Here is a 24,259-nt window from a genome sequence, read left to right as displayed (position 1 = left end):
ATATATAAAATATCAAATGACTGATAATATTGTTGAATTGGTTAAATTTTAAAATATTCATGAATAATAATATTTCTTCAGGCAAGGAATATCTCTGAAAGAGTATACATTTTAAACATGGGTTTTTCAGAAAGAATAGCTAATGGATGCTGGGCTTAACACCTAGGCGATGTGATGATCTGTGTAGCAAACTGCTATGGTACACGTTTACCTATTTAACTAACTTGCACATCCTGCACATGTACCCCTGAACTAAAAATAAAAGTTGGAAAAACAAAAAAAGAAAAGAAAAAAATTCTTTTTTTTTGTTTAAGTATAAAAATTCTGCATCTGGAAATATAAACAACAAAATTATCCCAAGTCTTTTAGAAAAGCTAGGAAGAGTGGAGTCAATTGACTCATCCATGTAGAGAGACTTCCAGTATGAAAATTCAGGCATATCTTTTCCTCTCTCAAAAGCATGATGACTGGGTTTTCACATGTATGAGTGAGATGTGCCTCCCTCAGACCTTGTTATGATGTTGGCACATTACCTGTCTAATGTTAAAAAAAAAAAAAAAAGGCTGGGCACAGTGGCTTAAATGCCTGTAATCCTAGCATTTAGGAAGCCTAAGCGGGCGGATCACTTGAGCTCAGGAGTTAGAGACTAGCCTGGGCAACATAATAAAACCCCATCTCTACTAAAAATACAAAAAAAAAAAAAAATTAACTGGGCATGGTGGTGCGTGCCTCTAGTCCCATCTACTTAGGAGACTGAGGTGGGAAGATTGCTTGAGAGACGGAGGCTGCAGTGAGCCATGATCACATGATCATGCCACTGCACTCCAGCCTGGGTGACAGTGTGAGACCCCATCTCAAAAAAAAAAAAAAAAAAAAAAAAAAAAAAAGGAAAGAAAAAGAAAAGTGAGAACTGAGCTAGATGGGTTTTGAGCTCTTTTGTCCTATTTAAGTGGTTTGAAATTAAAGAAAATTTGAGAAGCAATAATTGAATTTAATTCTATTACTTTAGAAAAAAGGAAACTGAGGGCCAAAGGGACTAAGTGGTGGGCAAATGCATGCCCCTAGTTAAAGCTTGTTCTTTTTCTCTCAGAATAGGCAATGGAAGTTGTATCAGAACACTGGTAAATTTGATTTAGCTCTTCTCTTTCACTGAGTTGTTCAGATGGTTTTTGAGATTTCATGTAGTTGTTTTTTTTTTAAATTCAGGTGCAAACTGGAACATACAGTGCTGGCTAAAAGGAGACTTAAAATTATTCATCTGTTATGTGGAGTCATTATTTAAGAATCCATTCAAGAATTATAACTATAAGGTCCATCTTTTATATGTTCTGTAAGTACCAAATAATTAATTTGGACATTTCTACTGCACAATTTTTTTTAAAAGAGCTTTCTTATACGGAAGTAGATTATAAACCTCTTGCATCCCTACACTTCCTATTATATGTTTTATTTTTTAATATAGCATTCTGCTCTATTAGGTTTCCTCTTTTCTCCTCCTGTTAATTGAGGTAGCAAGACAGTCAGGTTTAGGGTCACGATTGTCAGGTCCATGAGTATACCAAATGTTCGGTTCAAGTTCAGGTTCTAGCTCATGCTGAGGTCCGAAGGGAGTGGGTGGATGGGCAATAGCTGAAAGAACACTCTGGGGGCCTTAAGCAGGTGAAATATGGTTTTATTCAGCAGCTCTCTATCAGCAGCTTACTCAAACTAGGTTTCTCATTAGCAGCTCTCTTATCAGCGGCTTTCTCTCACTGTCTGCTCTGTTTTGACTGCTTGGGCCAGCTACTCCTATGCACAGCTGCACAGCTGGCTCTCTCTTGCCTTCGGGATCAGCAGCTTAACTCTTTCTCTCTCTGGGCATGAACGCGAGCCATGCTGTGCCATGTTGTGCCATGCTGAGCCATGCCCTGGCTCCCCTTGTCAGAGCAAGACTGACAGCTCTGGTACTCTCTCTCTCTCTGGGTGCAAGAGTGCCTGTACAAGAGCATCTGTACAATGTCGGCAGGGCAGTTATACCTTTTACAGACAATAGTGGCATATGGCCAAGGGATGGCCTTCCCATGTTATGGCTACATGGCTGTGATAACAGGTGGAGTTATATGCCTGTGCTCTACTCGCTGAGTCATGCAGGCCTGGACATCTGCCTTGGCCTGATTCTTGACCGAAGCACATCCATGTACCTTATACAAAGATATTGCAGATATAGGTGGGCATGTAGTCTGAAAGAAGAGTGAACTCAGTTCAGGAGTCCTAGATATTTGAGTGGAAAAGGAAAAAAGGTGTGTTTTGTATTTCTTTTTCAGATGATTTTTCGTATTTGATCTCTTTATAAACTTAAAAATATGGGTGGCTAATATTTATTTGTGCTAGGAAGAGAACAAAGATATTGTTTTCAAATAGCCATATACTTATAACTCAAACAGCAAATATGTCATTAAGTTTTCTAATTACTTCAGTGATGATATACACCATTTTTATGTCAATTTTAACTTAACATTCTTTCTCATTAATTCTTCTATTCGATGCTTAAAGTCTCGCCTCCTTCAGTTCTGCAGTTATTGAGATAATATCGTTGAGGAGCAATGTGCTAGAAACTGTCCCTATACAAATGAATAGAGACAGAAAGTAGAATGGGGCTGAGAGGAGGGGGAACTGGGGAGTTACTGTTTAATGGATATAAAGTTTCAATTTGGGAAAATGAAAAATGTTCTGGAGTTGGGGAATGGTGATGGTTGTATAATAACATGAATGTATTTCATGTCATTGTACATGTATTTCATGTACACTTAAAATGGTTGAAATGTTAAATTTTATATACATTTTATCACAGTAAAAATTTAAAAAGAAACTTAAAGACGTGTAAAAAAGGATGAATGGTTACGATCACTGTCCTTTAGGTGCTCAAAGGCTAGCAGTTGGGACCTGTATGTACAGAGTTTCAGTTTTAGTGGTTACCGATATGTATTTGGTAGGTACATAATGTCATGGGAGCCCATGATTGTAGTGAGATCTTAGATGGGGGTTATCTAGTTAAGCTGGTGAGAGAAGAGAGGAGCAAAGGTTTCCTAAGGAAGGAGATAGCTGAGTTGAGTCATTAGAGATGAATAAGAGCTAATGAGAAAATATGTGGGCAGTGTAGTATTGGGAAGGAGATCAGTATCACCTGGAACCTTGTTAGAAATTTAAATTTGCATGCTAAATGACAAGTTAATGGGTGCAGCACACCAACATGGCACATGTATACATATGTAACAAACCTGCACATTGTGCACATGTACCTTAAAACTTAAAGTATAATAATAATAAAAAAAAATTTAAATTTGCTAGCTCACCCCTGTGAATAAAAAATTAGGGGGGTGGGGCTCATTAATCTATGTTTTACCAAGTCCTTTAGGTGATTCTGATGGAACTCAAGTTTGAAAATTCCTGCTGTAGAGGTTAATATGACAGATTTTAGAGTCAGACTACCTGGCTGTACCACTTACTAAATGCACACACAAAGCACTTACTATGTTTAACAGTTGTTCTACCTCTAGAAATTAAGACAATGGAAATATTTACACAATGCTTAAAAATTATTTATTGAATGAATACATATTGCCAAAATGCTTTCTAAAATATTTTCCAATTTACCCTCCAGAAATGTCTTAATGAGGCAAAAAATTATTAATAAAGAATATTGTCTGAAGGTGGGAGAAGTGAGTGGTCAGTGGTCAGATATAGCAGGAAGATATAATAAGGTCTGAATAATATGTACGGATTTGGCAGTGTGAAAGTAATGGGTCTTTAGGCAGAGCTCATTCAGGGGAGTGGAAGGAGAGGTTGCCAGAACAAAGGGAAACTTGGAGAAAGGACCCTGAAGAGCTGATCTTTATGCTAGTTCCTCAGTCAGTTGTTGGGGGGATGCTGCAGAGCTGGAATTCATGCATCCAAGGCATACTATGGCTGGTGCTGAGAATATGAAAAAAACCTGGTTACTGGGACCAACTGCTGCTGCCCAGGTGAGGAACCTTTGGCTGTAGTGATATTTCAAGAATGGTAGGCAAAACAGGAAGGATCAACTCCCTTGTCACTCCATTATTCTAGTCTCTTTCTAGCTCCCCCACAGGTAGAATTTAACAAGAATTTAGGTAGCAGAGGAGAACTATGGTTTGCAGAGTTCCAGCCCCAGCATGGCAAAACAGAGCATAGGGTGCATTTGAAGATGGCAGACAATAGCTTAACCACCAGCAAAATTCACTTCATTGGCTCACTGGCTACTTAGAACATTCACACACACCTTTCTGCACATACCTACCTTTCCCTACAACTTCCTTATAACTTCATGCTTTCACTTAATTAAGTGCAACTATACTTAAAACAAAAATCAAAAGGATCCTTTATTTCATGTGTATGTAGTATCATAATTCATCAAAATAATTTATAATAGTTAACTGCCCCACAAATATTGTCTTATAAATGATGCCTTCTGAAGTTAAACATAATGTAGATTCATTTTTTAAAAGTTGTCTGTTTAGAACATACTAAACAAATGATAAGTAAAAAAAAAAAAAAAAAAAAAAACTCTCTCCTGTGAAGTCTTCTAAGAAAATCATGACAAGTTCCTGATCAGATAAAAACCACTCCATCATTAAAGGGGATTAAAAAGAGGCATAAATAAATTTGAATAGAAACATCTGTTTGCTGAGTTTTGTCATTGTGTACAAATGAAACTCTAGAGTTAAAATTATATTCTGATTTTCCTCTATAAGCAAGAAATTCCTTAATAGAAGCTCAGAAATGATCTCAGTGTCTTGGTGAAACATACTTCTTCATCTGCAGACACTCAGTGCTCCCATCTCTATCAGATCTGCTGTGTTACCTCTGTTAACATTCGCAGGCATCTCCAGGAGGACAGGAGATGTCATCCTCTCCAAGATGGGTCTACCAAACCAAGGCTTTCCTGGCACCAACAGTGTTCTTTCTAAAGCCCTACACTTCACAGAGGAGGCAAAGCCTGATGAAGCACCATTTCTGCCACGGTGTCCACCTTAACCTTCCAGCTGCCACTGTTGTGAGGAGGAGCCATCACAGATTGCCGTAGCCACAGAGTCTTCCTGACCTTGTGGAGCCATCACTCTCAGGCACTGTCCAGCTGACGTCTGGTGTAGCTAATTATTTTCCCCAAAGGTCCATGTCTGCCTGACCCATGGCACTCCATGAGTCGTGGTGGGTCTGATGAGCTAGTTTCTGTCATACCTAGACAAAGAAGATGATTTAAAACCAATTCATGCTCTTCATTATAAATCCAGATCTGATTTGGGTCCCCATGCTCACAGGTCTTAAGCACTAGTAGGCCTCCTTTCCAACTTGGGCAGCCCTGAGCCACCAGACATTTGTTGGTCTGGAGGTGATAGAGCCTTCCAAGTTGAAGGACTTTGGGGCATTTTTGGCCCTCTACTGATAAAAGTGGGTTGCTGGGATTTGGCATGGGTCCCAGATAGCTGCATCTCTGGGTAAATATTATCCAAATACCATTTAAATGATTTCATCCTAACTTCTTTCTCAATTCAGCATGCTCACTGATAGTTCCAAAGCTTTTCCTCTCCAGATTAAGTCTTAAGGAAGAATACTGCCCCTTTATTCATCCAGCCAGACGTGTGCCAGCTGCAAAGAATTGTGTTCGTGGCGTCCCGGCCTTCAGGAGATCCATATGGTCCCCTTTTTTTTGGAAAATGTGTCCTATTGTAGAGCAAGGCATGATGAAGAACTTACCTCCACACACCCAGATCTGAAATGATATTTCCAAATTTTCTCCTCTCCAGATATCCATGCCAGTATCATACTGTCCAAGTTCATGGAAATACTGTCTGTTCCTGGCAAACAGTCCTCCAGTCATTATCGGTGACTTTGTTGGTGCTGTGGCTTTTTCTGCTCATCCTAGCTCAGAAAGGGGAACAAGCTCCTATTTGAAGTGCAGCCCTCAGTTGAATCCTCTACGGACAACAGAGGATGAGCCGTAGGCTAGCGTGTTGGCACTAATTATGTCAATCACTGAGAACATCATGGTTTGCCAGTCCACACAGATGACAGCCAGCAAGGGCTGCAGTCACATCACATTCACTTCAGCTGGCTGTCTAGGAACACAAGGACTTCTGTTGTGTGGACTGCTACACTCATTCTTTTGAATCAATCCCTCACACTTTATATTTCTTATACCTTAATTTTTCCAAGGAGATATTTTTGGACATATTCATCTCGTTCTCCTTTCAAATCATCAAGGTCACTAACAACATCCCTGAAGATGATTTCATGAAGCAGGTTTGCTGGCATGCAATTTATGACAATGTGCAGCGTCTGGAGACAGGCAGAAAAAGCTTCATTGTGGAAACAGATAACAATTATGTAAGCAACTGGCAGGTCAGGCGGTAGGACTTTACATGCTGTATTCTTTGTCCCTGGCACATCTCTTTGGTAGCCTGCAGTTACTGATAAGCATATTAAAAGCATGTTTCTGATAGCCCAAGTCTCTCAACTCCTGAGCACATTCATTAAAAATCATGCCTAGTTCAGAAGACAATTTCAAGTGGCCTTTTTCTGGATCTTCAATATGACTATCACATCATCGATTTTGTTTGCTTCGAACTGTGGCTCTAGTAATAGACTTGGACCTGGAGTGAATCAGGAATAGAATTGTTTTGGAAATGGTCCATGGGGTCCAGACCCCTTGAGCACATTCTTTTTTTTTTATATAGTTTAAGTTCTGGGATACATGTGCAGAAAGTGCAGGTTTGTTACATAGGTATACATGTGCCATGGTGGTTTGCTGCACCCATCAACCCGTCATCTACATTAGGTATTTCTCCTAATGCTATCCCTCCTCTGACCTCCCATCCCCCGACAGGCCCCAGTGTGTGATGTTCCCCTCCCTGTGTCCATGTGTTCACATTGTTCAACTCCCACTTATGACTGAGAACATGTGGTGTTTTTTTTTTGGTTCCTGTGTTAGTCTGCTGAGAATGATGGTTTTCATCTTTATCCATGTCCCTGCAAAGGGCATGAACTCATCCTTTTTTATGGCTGCATAGTATTCCATGGTGTATTTGTGACACATTTTCCTTATCCAGTCTATCACTGAGGGGTATTTGGGTTGGTTCCAAGTCTTTGCTATTGTGAATAGTGAATGAGCACATTCTTAAGTGGCTGAGTCACTTCACTGAAGTTGAAATGAACAAAAACCAAAACTGCACAGGTCACAGATGTAAAAATGCACCCATAACAGAAATATTGAACAGTGACACTTCCCATAATAGATTTAGCATAACTAATGGGCCATTTTCAATTTCTGCAACACTGGCAATGGCCTTCCAGGACTCAGGCTATGGCATCTTTCCTCCTGCCACAGCCCCTGTCTGAGCCACAGGAGCTGCCCAGCAGGTGGGGAGTGGTGGGCTACACTTTGAACAAAAGGAGACAGTCTTATTCTCTCTCCCAAATGGGATGATGCTATGTCGCAATTGTCATTATGTTTTCTGTGCAACATGTACAGTATTGCTCTCTGGGCAGTATTAATTGCTCCTCACATTCAATCACTGTTCCACCTGAATGAATATTGTGGAAGCTAAATATAAAATTGTAAATTTAATAATTGCAGGAATCCTTATATAAAATAATAGGGGGAGGGAAAAGATTGAGAAGAAATTAGTTAATATATAGAAATACACACACACACACACACACAAGCATACTGTAAGGGAGGAAATATGCACAAGCTGCCACTGCTCTCCTTTCTGTATTGATTACCAGGCTGTAGTTAATATTTATTACTAGTGTTAGACCACTGGACTAATTCTTTAAGTCACCCAGAGGAGGAACCCAGATATAGTGCCACTGCCATCATATCTGGACATTGAATGTCCCTGTGGTCATCATTTCCACATGCAGGTCACCTGATGCCACGACTCTGATGAACCTACAAGCCCCTGCATCTTTGTGCAATCATCATGAGGGCCAGTGTCTCATATGTGGGTATCTAGTTGGTGAGAAGGTACTCTAGCTGCCAGTGTTTCCGCCTTGTATGATGGTAGATTCTTCAGTCAGATGTTGGGCAACCAGAAAGCAGACAAATGTCCTTAACAAAAGTGACTGAGTTATAAATCTCTAGAGGCCTGAGAAGCCTGGCTGGGATTGGAAAGTGGAGCTGGAAGACTAATGGATAATGAATGTCCCAGGGTGGATAATTAAAGGATGGGAAATCATGAGTTTGTTTCTAGTCTATAGAAAGTGACCCAGCAGAGAGAGAAAAGTTGATATTAGAAGGGGAGCCATTGAAGATATTTTATAGAGAGTGAATAATGGAATAGGGCAATTCCATGAAAAGAGCACAGGGTTGGTCTTAAAGAAATGTCCAACAATGATAGACTGGATTAAGAAAATGTGGCACATATACACCATGGAATACTATGCAGCCATAAAAAATGATGAGTTCATGTCCTTTGTAGGGACATGGATGAAATTGGAAATCATCATTCTCAGTAAACTATCGCAAGAACAAAAAACCAAACACCGCATATTCTCACTCATAGGTGGGAATTGAACAATGAGAACACGTGGACACAGGAAGGGGAACATCACACTTCGGGGACTGTTGTGGGGTGGGGGGAGGGGAGAGGGATAGCATTGGGAGATATACCTAATGCTAGATGACGAGTTGGTGGGTGCAGCGCACCAGCATGGCACATGTATACATATGTAACTTACCTGCACGTTGCGCACATGTACCATAGAGCCTAAAGTATAATAATAATAATAATAATAATAATAATAATAATAATAATAAAAAGAAAAAAAAGAAAAAAAAAAGATCACAAAAGAGATACTGTAAGGCCTGCCTGACATCATCAATGGGAAATGAGAATAAGATGAGGGCTGAGGGATGAGTGTATCTTTCATTGAAAGGAGAGAACACAGATGAGCTCATCTGACATTTTCACAGGAAGGGAGAGACAGAAAATATTTCTCCTTTCCTAGCATGTTTTTTAGCTCTTTATGAGTTGAATAGCTGATACACGTTGTGTCCAATAAAGAGATCACAGAAACCTCACTGGGAAAATAAAAAAAGAAAAAAAAAAAAAAAGAAGAAGATTTACCTCAACTTCTGAGTATTGAGAGAAGAAAGGAAGCCCTATGGTGGATGAAGATATCTTTGTAGTTCAGGGCAGTTTCCTGCTTTATTGAGCAAAATAGATTTTAGCTCAGAGAAAAGTATTCTTTTGCATAGTAGTACCTTCTTGCGATGACCTAAATGCTTTGGATGTGATTAAAAATTCTCACTTGGGTGCCTATTCTAGACAATTTCTGATCTTATCAGCAGGTTAGGGCAAAGTGCTCAGTTTTAAAGCCCTGTGAATATGTGTAAGGGCTTAAATTCTATTATGTATATATTATAATTATGATGAGGTATTTTTCTGAAAAAGATAACTATATATGTAATATGTAGATATATATAATTTCAGAGCATTATAAATTTGAATAGTTACTTAGCTATGGCTGAGAATTTTAGCTTCAGTTTAGTCAGATGAACAGTCATTGGTCTATTCCTCTAAACAATAGGACCCAGAAGAATGAGAAAATTAGGTAAATTAGGTAGATTTTCAGACTTCCTTACAAGATGATTTTTAATTTTGTCTTCTTTTACTTGGAACCTAGGTTTCTAAAATATTAGCACAGTAAAACCTGTCATAATTCCAAGGAATTTGAGAAACAGTCTCCCATTTTTTTCCTGCCACATTATACCTCTATGATTTGGTTAATATGTTCGTTATACCAACTATCACATGCTGTTTCTGCCTTTAATTCTATTTTTGTTTGGCTCTTAAGGCAACGTGTCTCCAAATAATTAAATAGAACTCTAATTCAATAGGAAGAGCTGGCCAATATAACCAGTGAGAACTCCATGGAAGAGAAAATCCATAATGGTGATTACTATAGATAAGCTTTGAATCAGACTCACCTATTTTGGACATCGGAGAATTCACAAGAGAAATTTTCAAATGCTTCCATGTGTAAAAAAGTATATTTTAAAAGGGATAAAATCTAATGTTTGTAAGGGATTTAAAACCATATAAATATGTCCCTTAAGGGAAAGCTTTGTTTGGGCTCTGATATTAATGTTTGTCAGAGAGTCTGAAGGACAGATACTCTAGAAATGTAATATTTTGAAACTGCTCTAGAGATTTCCTCTTAGATCTAGGAAGGAAATTCTCTTTCTTTATTAGGTGCCTACTGTGTGTTCCAGGCACTGAGCTGAGCACGGGGAACATGGTTCCACAACACAGACTCAGCCCTTGCCCTTCTGGAGCTAACATTCTATGGTAAAAACAGAAGACATAACAGCAAAGTTTGAAAAGGCTGTGATGTAATCAATACAGTGCCTTGTGGAAACAAGTCCTAGGGATATCCAGCCCAAGTGAAGAGAGGGCAGAGGAGAATGAGCCAGAGAGTGAAGAACATTTGCAAAGGCCCAGAGGTACAGAAGGGGAGGACTTGAAAAGTTGAGTGTGGTGGGGCTGGGAAGCTGGGGATGAAGAGAAATCAGGATGGAGGGATATACAAGGGTCAGATTATGAAGGGCCCTCCAGGTCATGCTTGGAGTTTGGGCTTCTATAACTACTAACACCTACTTTACTTTGTCATCACCAATAAGCATGCTTTTTCTATAATCTCCATGTCAAGAATCCTGCTCTTTGACCATCTCCCCTTGCACCCTTCATGTTCGTTTGTTCCCTCTACTACCTGACTTCAGGAATAATTCTCTATGGTTCTTGGCTCCCCTTTCTGGGTACCAGGTTCTGGCCTGAGTAACCCTCTCTTCTTCATGAAAAGCAGCCCATATGTGCATCTAAGTTGTTTTCACAGCCTGCTTTCCTATCAGCACAATGTTTAATGGTCCAAAGGCTTTTTTTGTTCATTTTGTTCTGTCTCTGTCTCTTTCTATCTCTTTATTAAAAGTATTTCTGCTAATACACTTCTCTCACAAAACTACCTGGACCTCCAGTGGATCTCTCTGGTGTTCACACCATTAGATATGATAAAAGCCTGCAAATCTCCTAGAGATCTTTTCTCTGTCTTCTCTTTGATCTTTGCTCAGAAGGCATTTCTTAATTTTAACAGTATTTTCTATCTGGAGAGGCTGGACACTTCAATATGAAGTCCTCTTTTCTTTTGTGTAATGACCCTTTCTTCAATGTATATCTCTCCTCTTATAGCAAGAAGAAACCAAGAGACATCCTCAACACTTGCTGGAAATCTCCTTAAATATATCATTCAGTTCAATAGGCACATTCTATACTTCCCACATAACTACAAATGGTAATGTTAATGAGCTCTCTGCTACTGCATAAGAAAGACCACTTTTCTCCAGTTTCCAATAAATTATCTCTCACTTCGTTTTGTGCCCTCACCGGCAGTCTTTGAAGTCCACCAGATTTCTACCAGCAGTCTGTTCGAGGCAATTTAGGTTTTCTTCACCATGCTTCCCCAAATCCTTCTAGACTTTATCTGTTCCCTGGTTCCACAGCCACTCACACATTTTTAGGTTTTCATTATGGCAGCACCCCACTTTGAAGTTCCAATATCTGCATTAGTGATCTAATGTCATATAATAAATTAACCCAAAACTTAGTGGCTTAAAACAATAATCATTTATTATCTCACAGTTTCTGTTTTTAAGGAATTCTGCTGCAGCTTAGTGTGGGGTGGAACAGGAAGGGAGTATCTCCTTCAGGGTCTCTTACAAATACTGCACTGAAGGTGTCAGCCACCAGGACTGCAGTCATTTCAAGGTTCAACTTCAGGAGGAGCTAATTTTGAGATCAATTCTTGGAGTTCCAAGTTCTTCATGGGATGTTGGACTGAGGGCCTCAGTTCCTCCCTGGCTGTCAGCTGGAGACCTCCTTCAGTTCCTTGTTATGTGGATCTCCCCACAGGACAGCCTGTACCATTCCAGCTGGCTTTCCTGAGAGTGAGCCAGAGAGACTCACTGATGATCTTGCTTTTTGTTTTCACTGAAGCAACAGAAGCAGGTGGGGTTTCTCTAATGATTGCTTTTCTCACCCAAATCTACCAGGCTGCCTATATCAGTGCCCATGCACTTTTCCTCTCTTCTTTTATTGTGAATAAATTCTTTGAATTCTGATCTAAGGTGAACCCTTTGTTACGTGTTCTGAGTCCCATCTCTTATTGTCAACTCAAGGACTTTCTTGCCATTATCCTCTATTTTCTGCACCATCATGTTTCTCTCTCAGCTAATAGACACGATATAATAACTCCCCTTTAAAAATAAATTTTCTCTATTACACATTTCTGTCAAGTAACCACCCCATTTCACTACTTTTAAAGAAAACAAAGTTTTGAACTGTATGAATACATTATGTCTTCAAAAGTTAATAAAAAAGTCAACAAGTGACTCTGGCCATGAGGGAATAAGAGGGTCTGGGATTACTCTCCTGTCATAAACAACTAGAAAACTGGAAACAAATGTAGGAAATAATTATTTTCAGACATTGGACAAAGACAGACAGAACTGTGATTCCTTAGAGAAGGAAACAAAATGAGTCCTACTAGTACTTAGGCTTTCTGAACTGTAGAAAATTCCCAGAACATGGCACAGGGCTGAGGAACTCGAGCTGAGCCCAACAATCTTGCAGAGATAAGAGTTCAGAGAGTGTAAGGGCTCAAGTTCATGGGGCAGAGTACTTTGAAAGCAGGGGCATACACAAAAACTTACAGTGGGGCCACTTTAACTCTTTGGCTGAATATCAAACTGGCCATAATGTTGGGTAAGAAAAACTTCGAGTAAGAGAACAGTTATCAGGGAGCTATAAGCTCAACAATTCACAGAATTCGTAGAGGTCTGGGAATTGTTCAAGTTCCCACAAACGAGATTGGAGAGACCTTGATGAGTATCAGTGACATTTCGTAGGAACCCCACAAGAGCTATATTTTAAAGGTGGGGCCAAATTAGCCTTAGAGTCAAGGCTACTATTCCCCAAAATGCTTAAAGGATGCCCTAAAAGATTCAAATTAGTGCTCAAATAACTTAACTGACTTTCAAAATAAAATCCAACACTCTTCAAGGCAAAACAAAACAATATTAAAAAATGAAATAATCACAGTGTCTGGCAGCCAGTAAACAAATGCTAGATATATGAAAAGATAGGAAAATGTGACCCATAACCAAGAGAAAAAGAAAAAATAGTCAATAGAAACAGACCCAGAAATGACAGAGATGATGGAATTGGTAGACAAAGACAGCTATCATTAATATGCTCTACATGCTCAAGAATGTAAAGGAAAATATGAATATAATGAGAAAAGAAAGTGAAGATGTAAAAAAGAACCCAGTGACATTTTTAAAGACGCAAAATGAATTTTTTGTAAACAAAAATGCTAAATATTAATTTGGGCATTTAGAATAATGTTATTCAATAAAATAGTATTTAGTGTGTGCAGCCCATTGTGCTAGGCTCTGTAAGGGATGCACTTTTCATTCTCCTTCCTTTCTTTCCTTTCTATCAGGATGGACTCATGGATTCTTATTTTAGTTTGTGGGCTATAAATGTTACATCATTTATTTTATTACTGAAATCATCCCATATTTGGACAGTGAGAGCCCATTCAAGCTGGTTCCTGTGCACTTTTGATATATCCCCCATCATTTTTGTTTTTTGAGGACTTTCTTTTTAGTAGTGTAAGATGTACCAGGTTGATCTTGTACTTTTCCTGATATAACACTGGAATCAGCCATTTCTCCAAGGAGCCATGGTTCCTTTTGTTGAAGAATGTTATTTACAAACCAGTGTCTGGAGGATAGTTGTTCATTGTTATTGTTTCTAGCCCTCTCTGTGTGCAGAGCTAGTTAATGCACACAGTATATACACAGTGTGTGTACATAATATACACAAATCTATATATCTATATCTCTCTGTATGTACATATATTAAAGGGTGTGTATTCATACTAATATGTCCCATTCTAGGCCAAAACTGCAGGGTCCATTCTAAACTTCTTTTCTTTCTTTCTGTTTTGTAACTTTCTTCTCCAGCAGTGAGAAACCTGGCTTCCCTTTCCCACAAAATATTACTTATTTGCTCAGTGCTAGAATACACACAAAGCAGTTTTAGCATTGCTAACCCATACTGCTGTGAAAAATGAAAACAAGCGTACTGACTGAAGTACAATATTGTTTACACTCATTTTGCCTTTACTAAGGCTAATGGGTACATGGTCAAATATTATGTTCCAAAGTTAAATAGGATAGGTCTTCCCTCTCCCTTCAGGTGGTTATATTATTAACTTGATAGACATTAAGTTCTGTTTGTTTCAGTTTGCATTCTTCTTTTTTTCCTACTTTCTCTTCTCTTTGTTGATTTTCCATTTATTTGGTAACATCTTACATCTGAAGAGTACTTTGCATTTTACAAAATGCTTCTTGAACTTTCCTCCTTGATAAGATTTATCTAGGTCATCACTTCTTACTTGGCATTCAATAGGTCTGGGTGGAACTAGATTGCTTGCATTTATTCAGAACATAGATTGCTTAGCTCTGGACCTTCTGAATTCCTCATGGGGTCTAGGAATCTATTTTTTCACAAGTTCTCCAGGTGATTTTTATGATGAGTCTAGTCTGGGACAATAACTCAGTCTCAAATTATTTCGGATTGGCAAGGGAAAATTTTGAGGTAATGTTTTTATAGATTACCAATCTGAAATTTAAAATAAGTGACTTGATTAAATGATTTACAAAACTAATACTAAATTTTCTAATTCCACTTCATTGGTTTGTTCACTATTTTGCTGTCAGTTTACATTACAATCAGGAAATTAGGTGGCACCAATTTGGTGTTATTACTGTAATAATTTAGCATAGAATTTGCTTGGAGAAGCTTTAATATATTCACATTTTCTGGGAAGAAAAATTGGACCAAAAGTCAGAGGACAGAATGTGCTTTCTTTCTAAACCATGTATGGCTACCAAAAATGAAATTTCAATACTAAAGAATTATATCTCTACCTTTTGAGTAAAAATATTACCAAAAAGGCAAAAATGGTAAAGAGACAAAATTTTAAGTTCATTTGACAACTGTTTTCATACTATTTTCACTTTCAAGTAAAGTTTATTTACATGTAGAGGTGTTAAATAAATAGTGGCACTGAGTTTGTATGTGCGTATGTATGCTGGTAAGGCATAAAATATTTTGTTGCATATAAAATTTTCAAGAATTCCAGAAATTCTTAATGTTTGCTTGTTTTAAGCCAAGTATATCTCCTGTTACTTTTAAAATTTGATGATCCTTTTATCCTCATACTTTAAAATTATCAAATTTGTTAGAGTATCTTTTGATAGTAGTAAAAACAGAGTTCTTAAATTCTTATACTGACTTTGGCATGTAACAAGGTTGGTGGGTTCCAGGTTTCACACAAACTTGGGAAACTCCTCTCACAAATACAGGAAATAGCTAATGTTTTTCCTTAAAGAAAAGAATCATTTGAAGTAATTATGTAATTCTCTAATATTTCCATTTATAAAAATATTGACATGATTCAGGTTATAATTATTTTTTAGTCATGGTTACTATGGTCTTTATTAATCTCTAAATAAAGTGGTGATGATAACAGCGAAATTTATCTTGTGACAATAAGGCATGTTGGGTGTAATGAAGTGAACATTGAACATGATGCACAAGACTTCAGTTGAGTTCCAGGTCTACATTCTCTCCAAATCTCAGTTTTCTTACCTGTGAAGTAGATGATGTTAGTTCCCTCAAAGGGTGCTTTGAAAAACTGGATCAGATAATATTACTAAAGGTGTTTCATGTGAATTGTAATAATGAAATTTGATGATATATTTAATGTGCTTTCTCTATTTTTGTGTCCTTTGCCCATCAAATACCTACCAGTAGGGAGTACAAAATACTTTTGGCTTATACCTGGGGAGGCAAAATTTTCTTTTTTCTTAAAGGGCCAAATAGTAAACATTTTGGGGTTTGTGGACCATCCTGTCTCGGTCACAGCTATTCAACTCTGTGCTTGTAGAAAAACAATTATAGTTAGTATGTAAATTGAATTAATGTTACTACATTTATGGGCACTGAAATTTGAATTTCATGTAATTTTCATGTATCATGAAACAGTCTTTTTTTTTTTTTTAATTGAAAATGTAAGTAACCATTCTTAGCTCACAGGCTGTACAAAAACAGGCAGATGGCTGGATTTGGCCTGTGGGCCAGAGTTTGCTGATCCCAAGCTTAGAACATTTTGAAATTAGTTTTAGATTGATGCTGTTATCGTCATGATGGGGTTAGCTGTTGGCATGGTTACGGAAAGCTTTTTTAAAAACCAACAAACAATGAATTACTATAATGCATATTTTATAATGTAGATACTATATAGTCATTATTAAGGATATATACTCTATGATGTTTAGCATGTATATTACAATTATTAACAAAATGAAAAAGAGATTGAATAAATAGAAAATACATCAGTGAAGGGATAAGGAAACCATAGAGTTAATCTGATTTTAAATTCGCCCTTTTTTACAAATATTCAGTGTGTTTAGAAAAGGATGGCATTGGCAAGACCATCTAAAGTAAGATGATGTGATTCTAACTTTTCTTTTTGTCTTAAAATATGACTAAAACTTTCTATCATTTAAAACATTAGCGGATAATATGTGTGTTGTTTTGTGCTCAACTTAGGCAAATATTCTTGCTTTAAAATTCTGAAGTTTTTCAGCCAAAGCATAATACCTTGCAAGAATGTTTCTGATATAAAACACCACAGTTTATTCAATTTGTTCACAGCCTTTTTGTAAAAGCTTTTATTTTAATATTTGAAAAACACATAAAAGGTCTGGCTTGATATTTTTAAAAATTACATTTTGTTTGCTTTGCTTAAAGATTTAGATAAAATCGAAAGTGCTAAATCAGGCTATCTCTAATTCAAAACAATATTTTATGGGTGGATAGCATTTTACAGTTTTCAAAAATACTTTTATGTAATTATTGCCTTTGATATTCACACTCTTGCAAACATAGATGGTTCAGGGATTATCTTGGTTTTATTGATTAAGGAAACAGGCTCACAAATATAAACTTACTTGTCCATGATCTTATGGCTAATAAGCAAACAGAAGTACTTGATTTTAGATCTCAATGTTAATTTAGTGTGCTTTTGACACTAATATCCCCTATACAGTTCCCAGTAGATTCCTTGGCACATTAAAGCCCTGCAAATGTTGTTTCAGGGTTGATTTTTTTTAGTAGTAAAGTAATAATGAATTCTATTACTTGAAAACATATCATAATTCAAAACATTTAGTATTAGTGGGGTATGCATAGAAAGATTAGGGTCTATTTTTCATGTTTTTTATATCTGGATGCTCATGTATATGCTAGCTTATTATAGATTCTAAAGCAATACTTTTCCATACTGATTTTTAAAGTATTATATTTGTTAATTACAGTGTTTTCCCTCTACAAGGACTGCGAGATTTCTGAAGGCAGTGATCATGCACTGTCTCCCTATCCCCAGGTTCTTTGAAAAACAGTGTGGTTTCGATATGAGGTAGCAGATATTAATGGATAGAATGGGGCAGCACAGGTGAGATGGGTAGTCAGAGGCACTGTTACTCCTCACTCTTCTCCCCACTGCTCTTATTCTATAGTCACTTCATTTACACCAAGACTTAGACTCCCTAAAGGATGAGGCAGATTTATAAAAAATCTAATAAGTAAGAAATAACAACTGTCTGTTCTTGGTTGCATGCTATTAGTTTTTATGCCCTATATTTGGTAACCATACCCAGCTAATTATAATTTTTTTTTTTAAGATTAACCTACTTATTTGAAGGTTTAAAATGATAGGCAGAGTATTACTTACAAAAATTTTCCTAGATTTTCTTTCTTTTTGTAAATAGTTTTATTGAGGTATAGTTGATATATAATAAGCTGTACATATTTAAATTATAAATTTGACAAATATTGATGTGAGAAATCACTCATAAAACCATCAGTATAATAAAGAAAATGAATATATCATCAATTAGAAAATTTCTTCCTGCTCCTTTGTAATCCCACCCTCATGCTCTTACCCATGGTACTTCCTCCTCCCACCCCACCTCTGTCCCCAGGGAATGACTGATCTGATTTCTAGCACATAGCCTACTATTACTCTAGCATTTTTTAGAACTTTATATAAATGCAATCATACAGTACTTTGTTGTGCTTTCATATACATGATTATCTTGAGATTCACTAATGTTGTTTATATCAGTATTTCATTCGTTTTGATTGCTGAATAGCATTCCACTAAATGGTTATATTGCAGTTTGTTCATCCATTCACCTGTTGATAGGCATTTGAATTGTTTATAGTTTTTGACTGTTACAAATGAAGTTGTCACAAGTGTTAGAATTGAAATATGTTTTCATGTCTCTTGGGCATGGAATGGGTACATCATATGGTAGGTGTATGTTTAACAACTTAAGAAAGTGCCAAACTATTTTCCAAAATTGTATCATTTTACATTCCCACCAGCAGTGTAAGAGTTCCAGTTCCTCCACATCTTCACCAATACTTGATGTAGTCAATCTTTTTTTAAAATTTTAACCATTCTAGTATGTGGATAGTGATATCTCATTGTGATTTTAGTGTGTGTTTCTTGAGTGACTAATGATGTTGAGCATCTTTTCATATGCTTATTTGCCATAACTATGATTTATATGGTGAAGTGACTGTGTAACATTTTGCCTATCTTTTTAACTGGGTTGTTTGTATTATTATTATTTAGTTTTGAGTGTTGTATATACTTTATAGATACAAATCTTTTATCAGATAGATGATTGGCAAATATGTCCTCTGTGTATGGTTTGTCTTTTTGTTATCTTTCATAGTGCTTCTCAAAAAACAACTTTTCAATTTTGATAAAGTCTAATTTATCAGTTTGTTCTTTTATGGATCATGCTTTTTGTGTCGTATATAAGAAATTTTTAATTAACCCAAGGTCACAAAATATTTTACTTATGTTTTCTTCTAGAAGTTTCATAGCTTTAGGTTTTACATTTAGATTTATGATCCATTTGGAATTAATTTTTGTATCCGATGTGAGGTATGGATTAAAGTTCTTTTCTTTTATTGCATATAGACATTCCATTGTTGCAGCACAATTTATCAGAAAGATTATCCTTTTTCCACAGAATTGCTTTTGTGCCTTTGTAGAAAATCAGTCGTCCATGTAAGTGTTAGTCTATTCTAGACTCTATTCTGGTCCATTCATTTCCTTTTTTTGTTTTTACATGAATACTTCATTGGCCTGATTATTGCAGCTTTATAATACATTTTGAAGTTAGGTATTGTTATTCTTCAAAATATGTTCTTCAGTTTCAAAGTTGTTTTGGCTATTCTAGATTCTTTGCATTTCCATATGAATTTTTAGATTCATCTTGTCAATGTGTATAAAATAGCCTGTTGAGATTGTGAGTAGCATTGCATTAAATCTGTAGATAAATTTGAGAAGAGCTGGCATATTAACCATATTGAGTCTTCTGACCCATAAGCACAGTACATCTCTCATTTTAGTTAGGTCTTAATAATTTCTGTCAACAGCATTTCATAGTTTTCAATGTACAGATCCTAAACATCTTTTGTCAAATACACTCCAAAGTATTTCTATTTTTGATGTTATTGTAAATGATATTTTAAAATAATTTCTGTCTCATCAGTTATCCAATGTAAATTCAATATCATAAAATTATTCATATTTCCTTATTATCCTTTTAATATCTGTAGACTGTGTAGCAATATCGTGCTTTCAGTTTTTATATTGTTAATTTATGACTTCTGTGGTTTTTCCTGGTCAGTCTGTGATATGGTTTGGCCATGTTCCCACCTAAATCTCATCTTGTAGTTCCCATAATCCCCACGTGTCGTGGGAGGAACCCAGTGGGAGGTAATCATGGGGGTGGTTACCTCGTGCTGTTCTTCACTATTATGGCAGTTACCTCCATGATGAGTGAGTTCTCATGAGAGCTGATGGTTTTATAAGGGGCTTTTCCCCACCTTCACTCTGTACTTCTCCTTGCTGCCACCATGTTTGCATGTCCTTCCACCATGATTCTAAGTTTCCTGAGGCCTCCTCAGCCCTGAGGAACTGTGAATCAATTAAACCTCTTCCCTTTATAAATTACCCAGTCTTGGGTATTTCTTCATAGCAGCATAAGAATGGACTAATACAGTCTGGTTAAAGCTTCTTTCATATTTTAAAATCTTTTAATCAGCTTTTGGCTTTCTTGATCTTTGTGTATTATTTTTCTGTATTCTATTTCATTATGTTCTCATTTGATATTTATGATTTCTCGTCTATTTTAAACTTTGGTTGAATTTGCTTTTTTTTACTCCTAGTTTGTTAAGACGGAAGCTGAGGTCGTTGATTTGAGACTTTTTTTTTCTCATATAGGCAGTTAGTGCCTATATTTAGTGTTAAACACATTTCCCTGGAATTATTGCTGTAAGCAATATCCTACCTTAAAGAATATGTTGTATTTTAATTTTCATGTACTTAAAAATCCTTCTAATTTTTTTTGATATGTTTTTTGACCCAGGAATTATTTAGTTGTGTTCAGTTTCCAACTATTTAGAGCCTTTCCAAATATCTTTCTGTTATTGATTTCTGTTATTAATCCTATTTTTGTGTGACTGGAATCCTTTAAAATTTATTGAGACTTGTTTTATGGCCCAGAATATGGTCTTCCTTGGTAAATGCTTTTGAAAAGAATGTGCATTCTGCTATTGTTGCATGGAGTGTTCTCGAAATGTCTATTAGGTCAAGTCAGTTGATGCGTTGTTCACGTTTTTATCCTTACTAATTTCTGTCTGCTTGTTATATCAATGGAGAAGAATGTTACATCAATGATGAATTGAAATTAATCAATAATTGTGGATTAGTCTATTTCTCCTTAAGGTTCTCTCAATCTTTTGCTTCATGTATTTTGAAACTCTGTTATTGGGTGCATAAATGTTTTGGATTGTTATGTTCTCTTGGTGAATTGATCCCTTTTTCATTATGAAATGATCATCTTTATCCCATGGAATATTCACTGCTTTGAAATCTACTTTCTCTGACATTAATATAACCATTACAACTTTCTTTTGACTAATCTTATAATGGTATGTCTTTTCCCATTCATTTCCTTTTATTTGTGTTTATAGTTAAAATTGATTTCTTCCAGGTTGTTTATAATTGGGTCTTTTTAATCCAGCATGATAATCTTTGCCTTCTAAATGGGATGTTAAGGCTGTTTGCATTTAGTGTGATAATTGATACGTTTAGGTTTAAATCTTTTTATTTCTTTTCTTATCCTATTTTATTATTTGTTCCTCTTTCCTCTTTTTATGCCTTTTTGATTTTTTAAATGATTCTACTTAATATCCTTTGTTGCTTATTAATTATATTTTCTTGTTTTATTATTTTAATGGTTGCTTTAGCATTTATAATATTTGTCTTCAATTTATTATAGTCCAAGAGATAGTATACCTCTAAGTGATATCATACTACTTCGTGTAAGAACATTACAAATTTCTCCCCTCCCAAGCTTGGTACTAACGCCATACATTTTACTTTTACCTATGTTGTAAACTCCACACCACGGATCTATTATTTTTGCTTTAAACAATCAATAAATATTTATCATTTTAGTTAAATTTCATTTCTTTCTGTGAAACCACATTTCTATCTGCTGTCATTTTTTTTTTGCCTGATGGATTTCCTTTAGCATTTTTTATAGTGCCAGTCTGGTGGTGATTAATTCTTTTTGCTTTGGTATGTCTGAAAAAAAAGCCTTTATTTCATCATTATTTTGAAAGCTGTTTTCACTGGGCATAGGATTTTAGAATTGCAGTTTTTCTTTTATTTTAGTACTTCACTTTTGCGTCACTATCTTTTTGCTTATGTTATTCCTGATGATTAACCTGCTGTAATCTTTATCTTTGTTTTTGTAATGTAGGGTATCTTTTTTTTTTTCAGATACCCGTTAAGCTGGGTGTCCCAAATAGTTTACTTCAATTTGTATTTAGTATCCTGCTTTAAAAGCCTATCCAGTATTTTCATATCTGTTTTAATATTTAGCTCTTATTTTTCAATGTAGGCCTGAAGTGTTAGAAGATTCACCTCTGGTTCCCCAAAAAGGCAGTTTTCAGATGGTTCACTGCAATTGCAGTGTTCATGAATGTTGTGAATGTCTTGTGCCTGTGCCAACAGCCAAACTTAACGACACTCTCCTTATGAGTTTGAAAATCACATCTGGTGGAGTAATCTTCCAGTCACCTCTAATGTCAGTTCAGCCCATAAATATGGGTAAGTTATGCACTAAAATGATGATAGTAGGTCTAAACATCAGTCATATATAAAGGTTAAAAATTGCTTACAAAAATATTTGCTAGCTTATCTCACTTTGCTTAACACTGTAATGATGGTAGATGTAGTACTGGGGGTATTAAGAGTGGCTTCTAGAATGATTTAATAATAGTATGTATATCTCTGCCATTGTCACTTAAATTCTGTTTTGAAAACTGTTTTCTTTAAATCCTGGATCTATGTAATGGATGTGTATTGATTGGATATCACTTTTTCACATCTCAGGTAACTATTTTTGAAAATAATTAGAAGCATGTTTCTTACCTGAATTTATTCCTTCAGTAAATATTTCTTAGAGGCTCATGTTTGTCAGAGACTGCTCTAGGAGCTGGAAAAAGAGTGGGAAATTAGACATAGTTCCTACCTCAGAGAGCAGGGACAAACAATAGTAGGCAGAGACAATGATAAAAGAATAAATGAGTAATTTACTGTACAAACATGATTACAAAAAACTTCAAATAATAGACAACACTCTGTTTTCTTTGTGCAAAGATCCCCCAAATCTCTTTTTATCAATTTAAATATACAATTACAAATGTGAATAATACAGGCAAATGTTAGCACTATGTATTTAATTTATTAATTTCATTTAGTTATGTATAATTTAGCAGTTTTTCTCCACTTATATTTCCTGAAACAATTATATGCAAACTCTTTATGTCTGATTTTGCATCATTGGTTTTGACATCACTAGAGCCACTTTTCCGAGTATCTGATACAATTTTCCATACAACTCAAGCTTTACTTCTTTCTAAGTTACTCGAGATATAGCGCTTTTTGAAACTGTGTATGACATCATATTTTAACATTAAGACTTTCAAATAATTTGTCCTGTAGGGATATAGTTGTGATCTCCACAACATAATTACAATGGCATACAAGCAATTCAATCGTGAAGTTGTACCATAGAGAAAAAAGTTACAAAATCTTTATTCAATTTCTTTTCTTTTCAAAACTAATTCTACCTGATGATTTTTTAGTAGCATTTAGAGTCAACATTGAGTGCATTGTTTTTCAAAATGAAGTAGTTAAGGGAAAGTGCTATGGAATTTTTAAGAACTTGAAAGCTTTCTTAATTTTGTCTTTATGCAGAGATAATTTTGGGGAAAATATTTCCTTCTATTTAAATGTATATGATAATATCCACAAATTATATGTTCCATGAACAAAATAAAACTGGTGTGATGGAGTGTCAGGGACTATTATTTCTACTATGTAAATCAGAGAAGATCTCCTTCAGGACATAGCATTTGAGCTGAATGATGAAGAGATATCCATGCAAAAATCCAGAGCAAAAGGTGCTCCAAGCAGGAAGAACAATATTCACAAAATCCCTAAGATACAATGAACTTGGTAATTTGAGGAACAAAACAGAAGACCTTTGTGCTAGGAGTGAATGAGATATGAGAGTATTAAGAGATGAGGTCAGAGTTACCTGGTCCAGAGCATATTGTAGGCCAGGGTGAAGAAGTAAAGAACTGTTTTGGTTTGGATCTGTTTGTGAGATGGTGCTGACTGGACTGTCTAGTGGATGGAGTTGTAGAGTATGAAGAACAGAGGGGTATCAAGGTTAACCCTTAAATTTAGACCTGAGCCTCTAGGTGAACAGAGACACCAGATACTGAGATATGGAAACTCAGGGAAGATTAGGTGTGTGTGCAGAAATCAAGAGCTCTATTTTGGACACATTGTATTTGAGATGTCTATTGGAAACCTAAGAGACGTTGAATAAGAAGTTGGACATATGAGTCTAAAGTTTAGGGGAGATAGATATATTTGGGAGTTGTTAGCATATCAAGGTTTATAG

General features: G+C 36.1%; 1 protein-coding gene, 1 non-coding gene and 1 pseudogene across 4 annotated transcripts in view; 2 read left to right on the top strand and 1 right to left on the bottom strand.

Annotated features, from left to right (window-relative positions):
- Window positions 1-24,259, top strand: part of LEPR (leptin receptor) — a 209,663-nt gene that overhangs the window by 133,853 nt on the left and 51,551 nt on the right. For all 3 annotated transcript variants that reach the window (XM_024247061.3, XM_054533516.2, XM_054533526.1), the window contains exons 4-5: window positions 1,207-1,330; window positions 22,184-22,392. In XM_024247061.3, the coding sequence (XP_024102829.1) occupies window positions 1,207-1,330; window positions 22,184-22,392 (333 nt within the window). The remainder of the gene's footprint in view (window positions 1-1,206; window positions 1,331-22,183; window positions 22,393-24,259) is intronic.
- Window positions 440-543, top strand: LOC112131508 (small nucleolar RNA U13). The gene has a single exon (XR_002913567.2). It is a non-coding gene; the product is annotated as a small nucleolar RNA U13 (small nucleolar RNA).
- Window positions 5,031-6,556, bottom strand: LOC100937766 (polypeptide N-acetylgalactosaminyltransferase 11-like; annotated as a pseudogene).

This window comes from Pongo abelii, chromosome 1, assembly GCF_028885655.2.
Source record: "Pongo abelii isolate AG06213 chromosome 1, NHGRI_mPonAbe1-v2.0_pri, whole genome shotgun sequence".
Classification (NCBI taxonomy): domain Eukaryota; kingdom Metazoa; phylum Chordata; class Mammalia; order Primates; family Hominidae; genus Pongo; species Pongo abelii.
The sequence above is the reverse complement of the archived record's forward strand: the minus strand, read 5'-3'. Positions and strand labels throughout refer to the sequence as shown.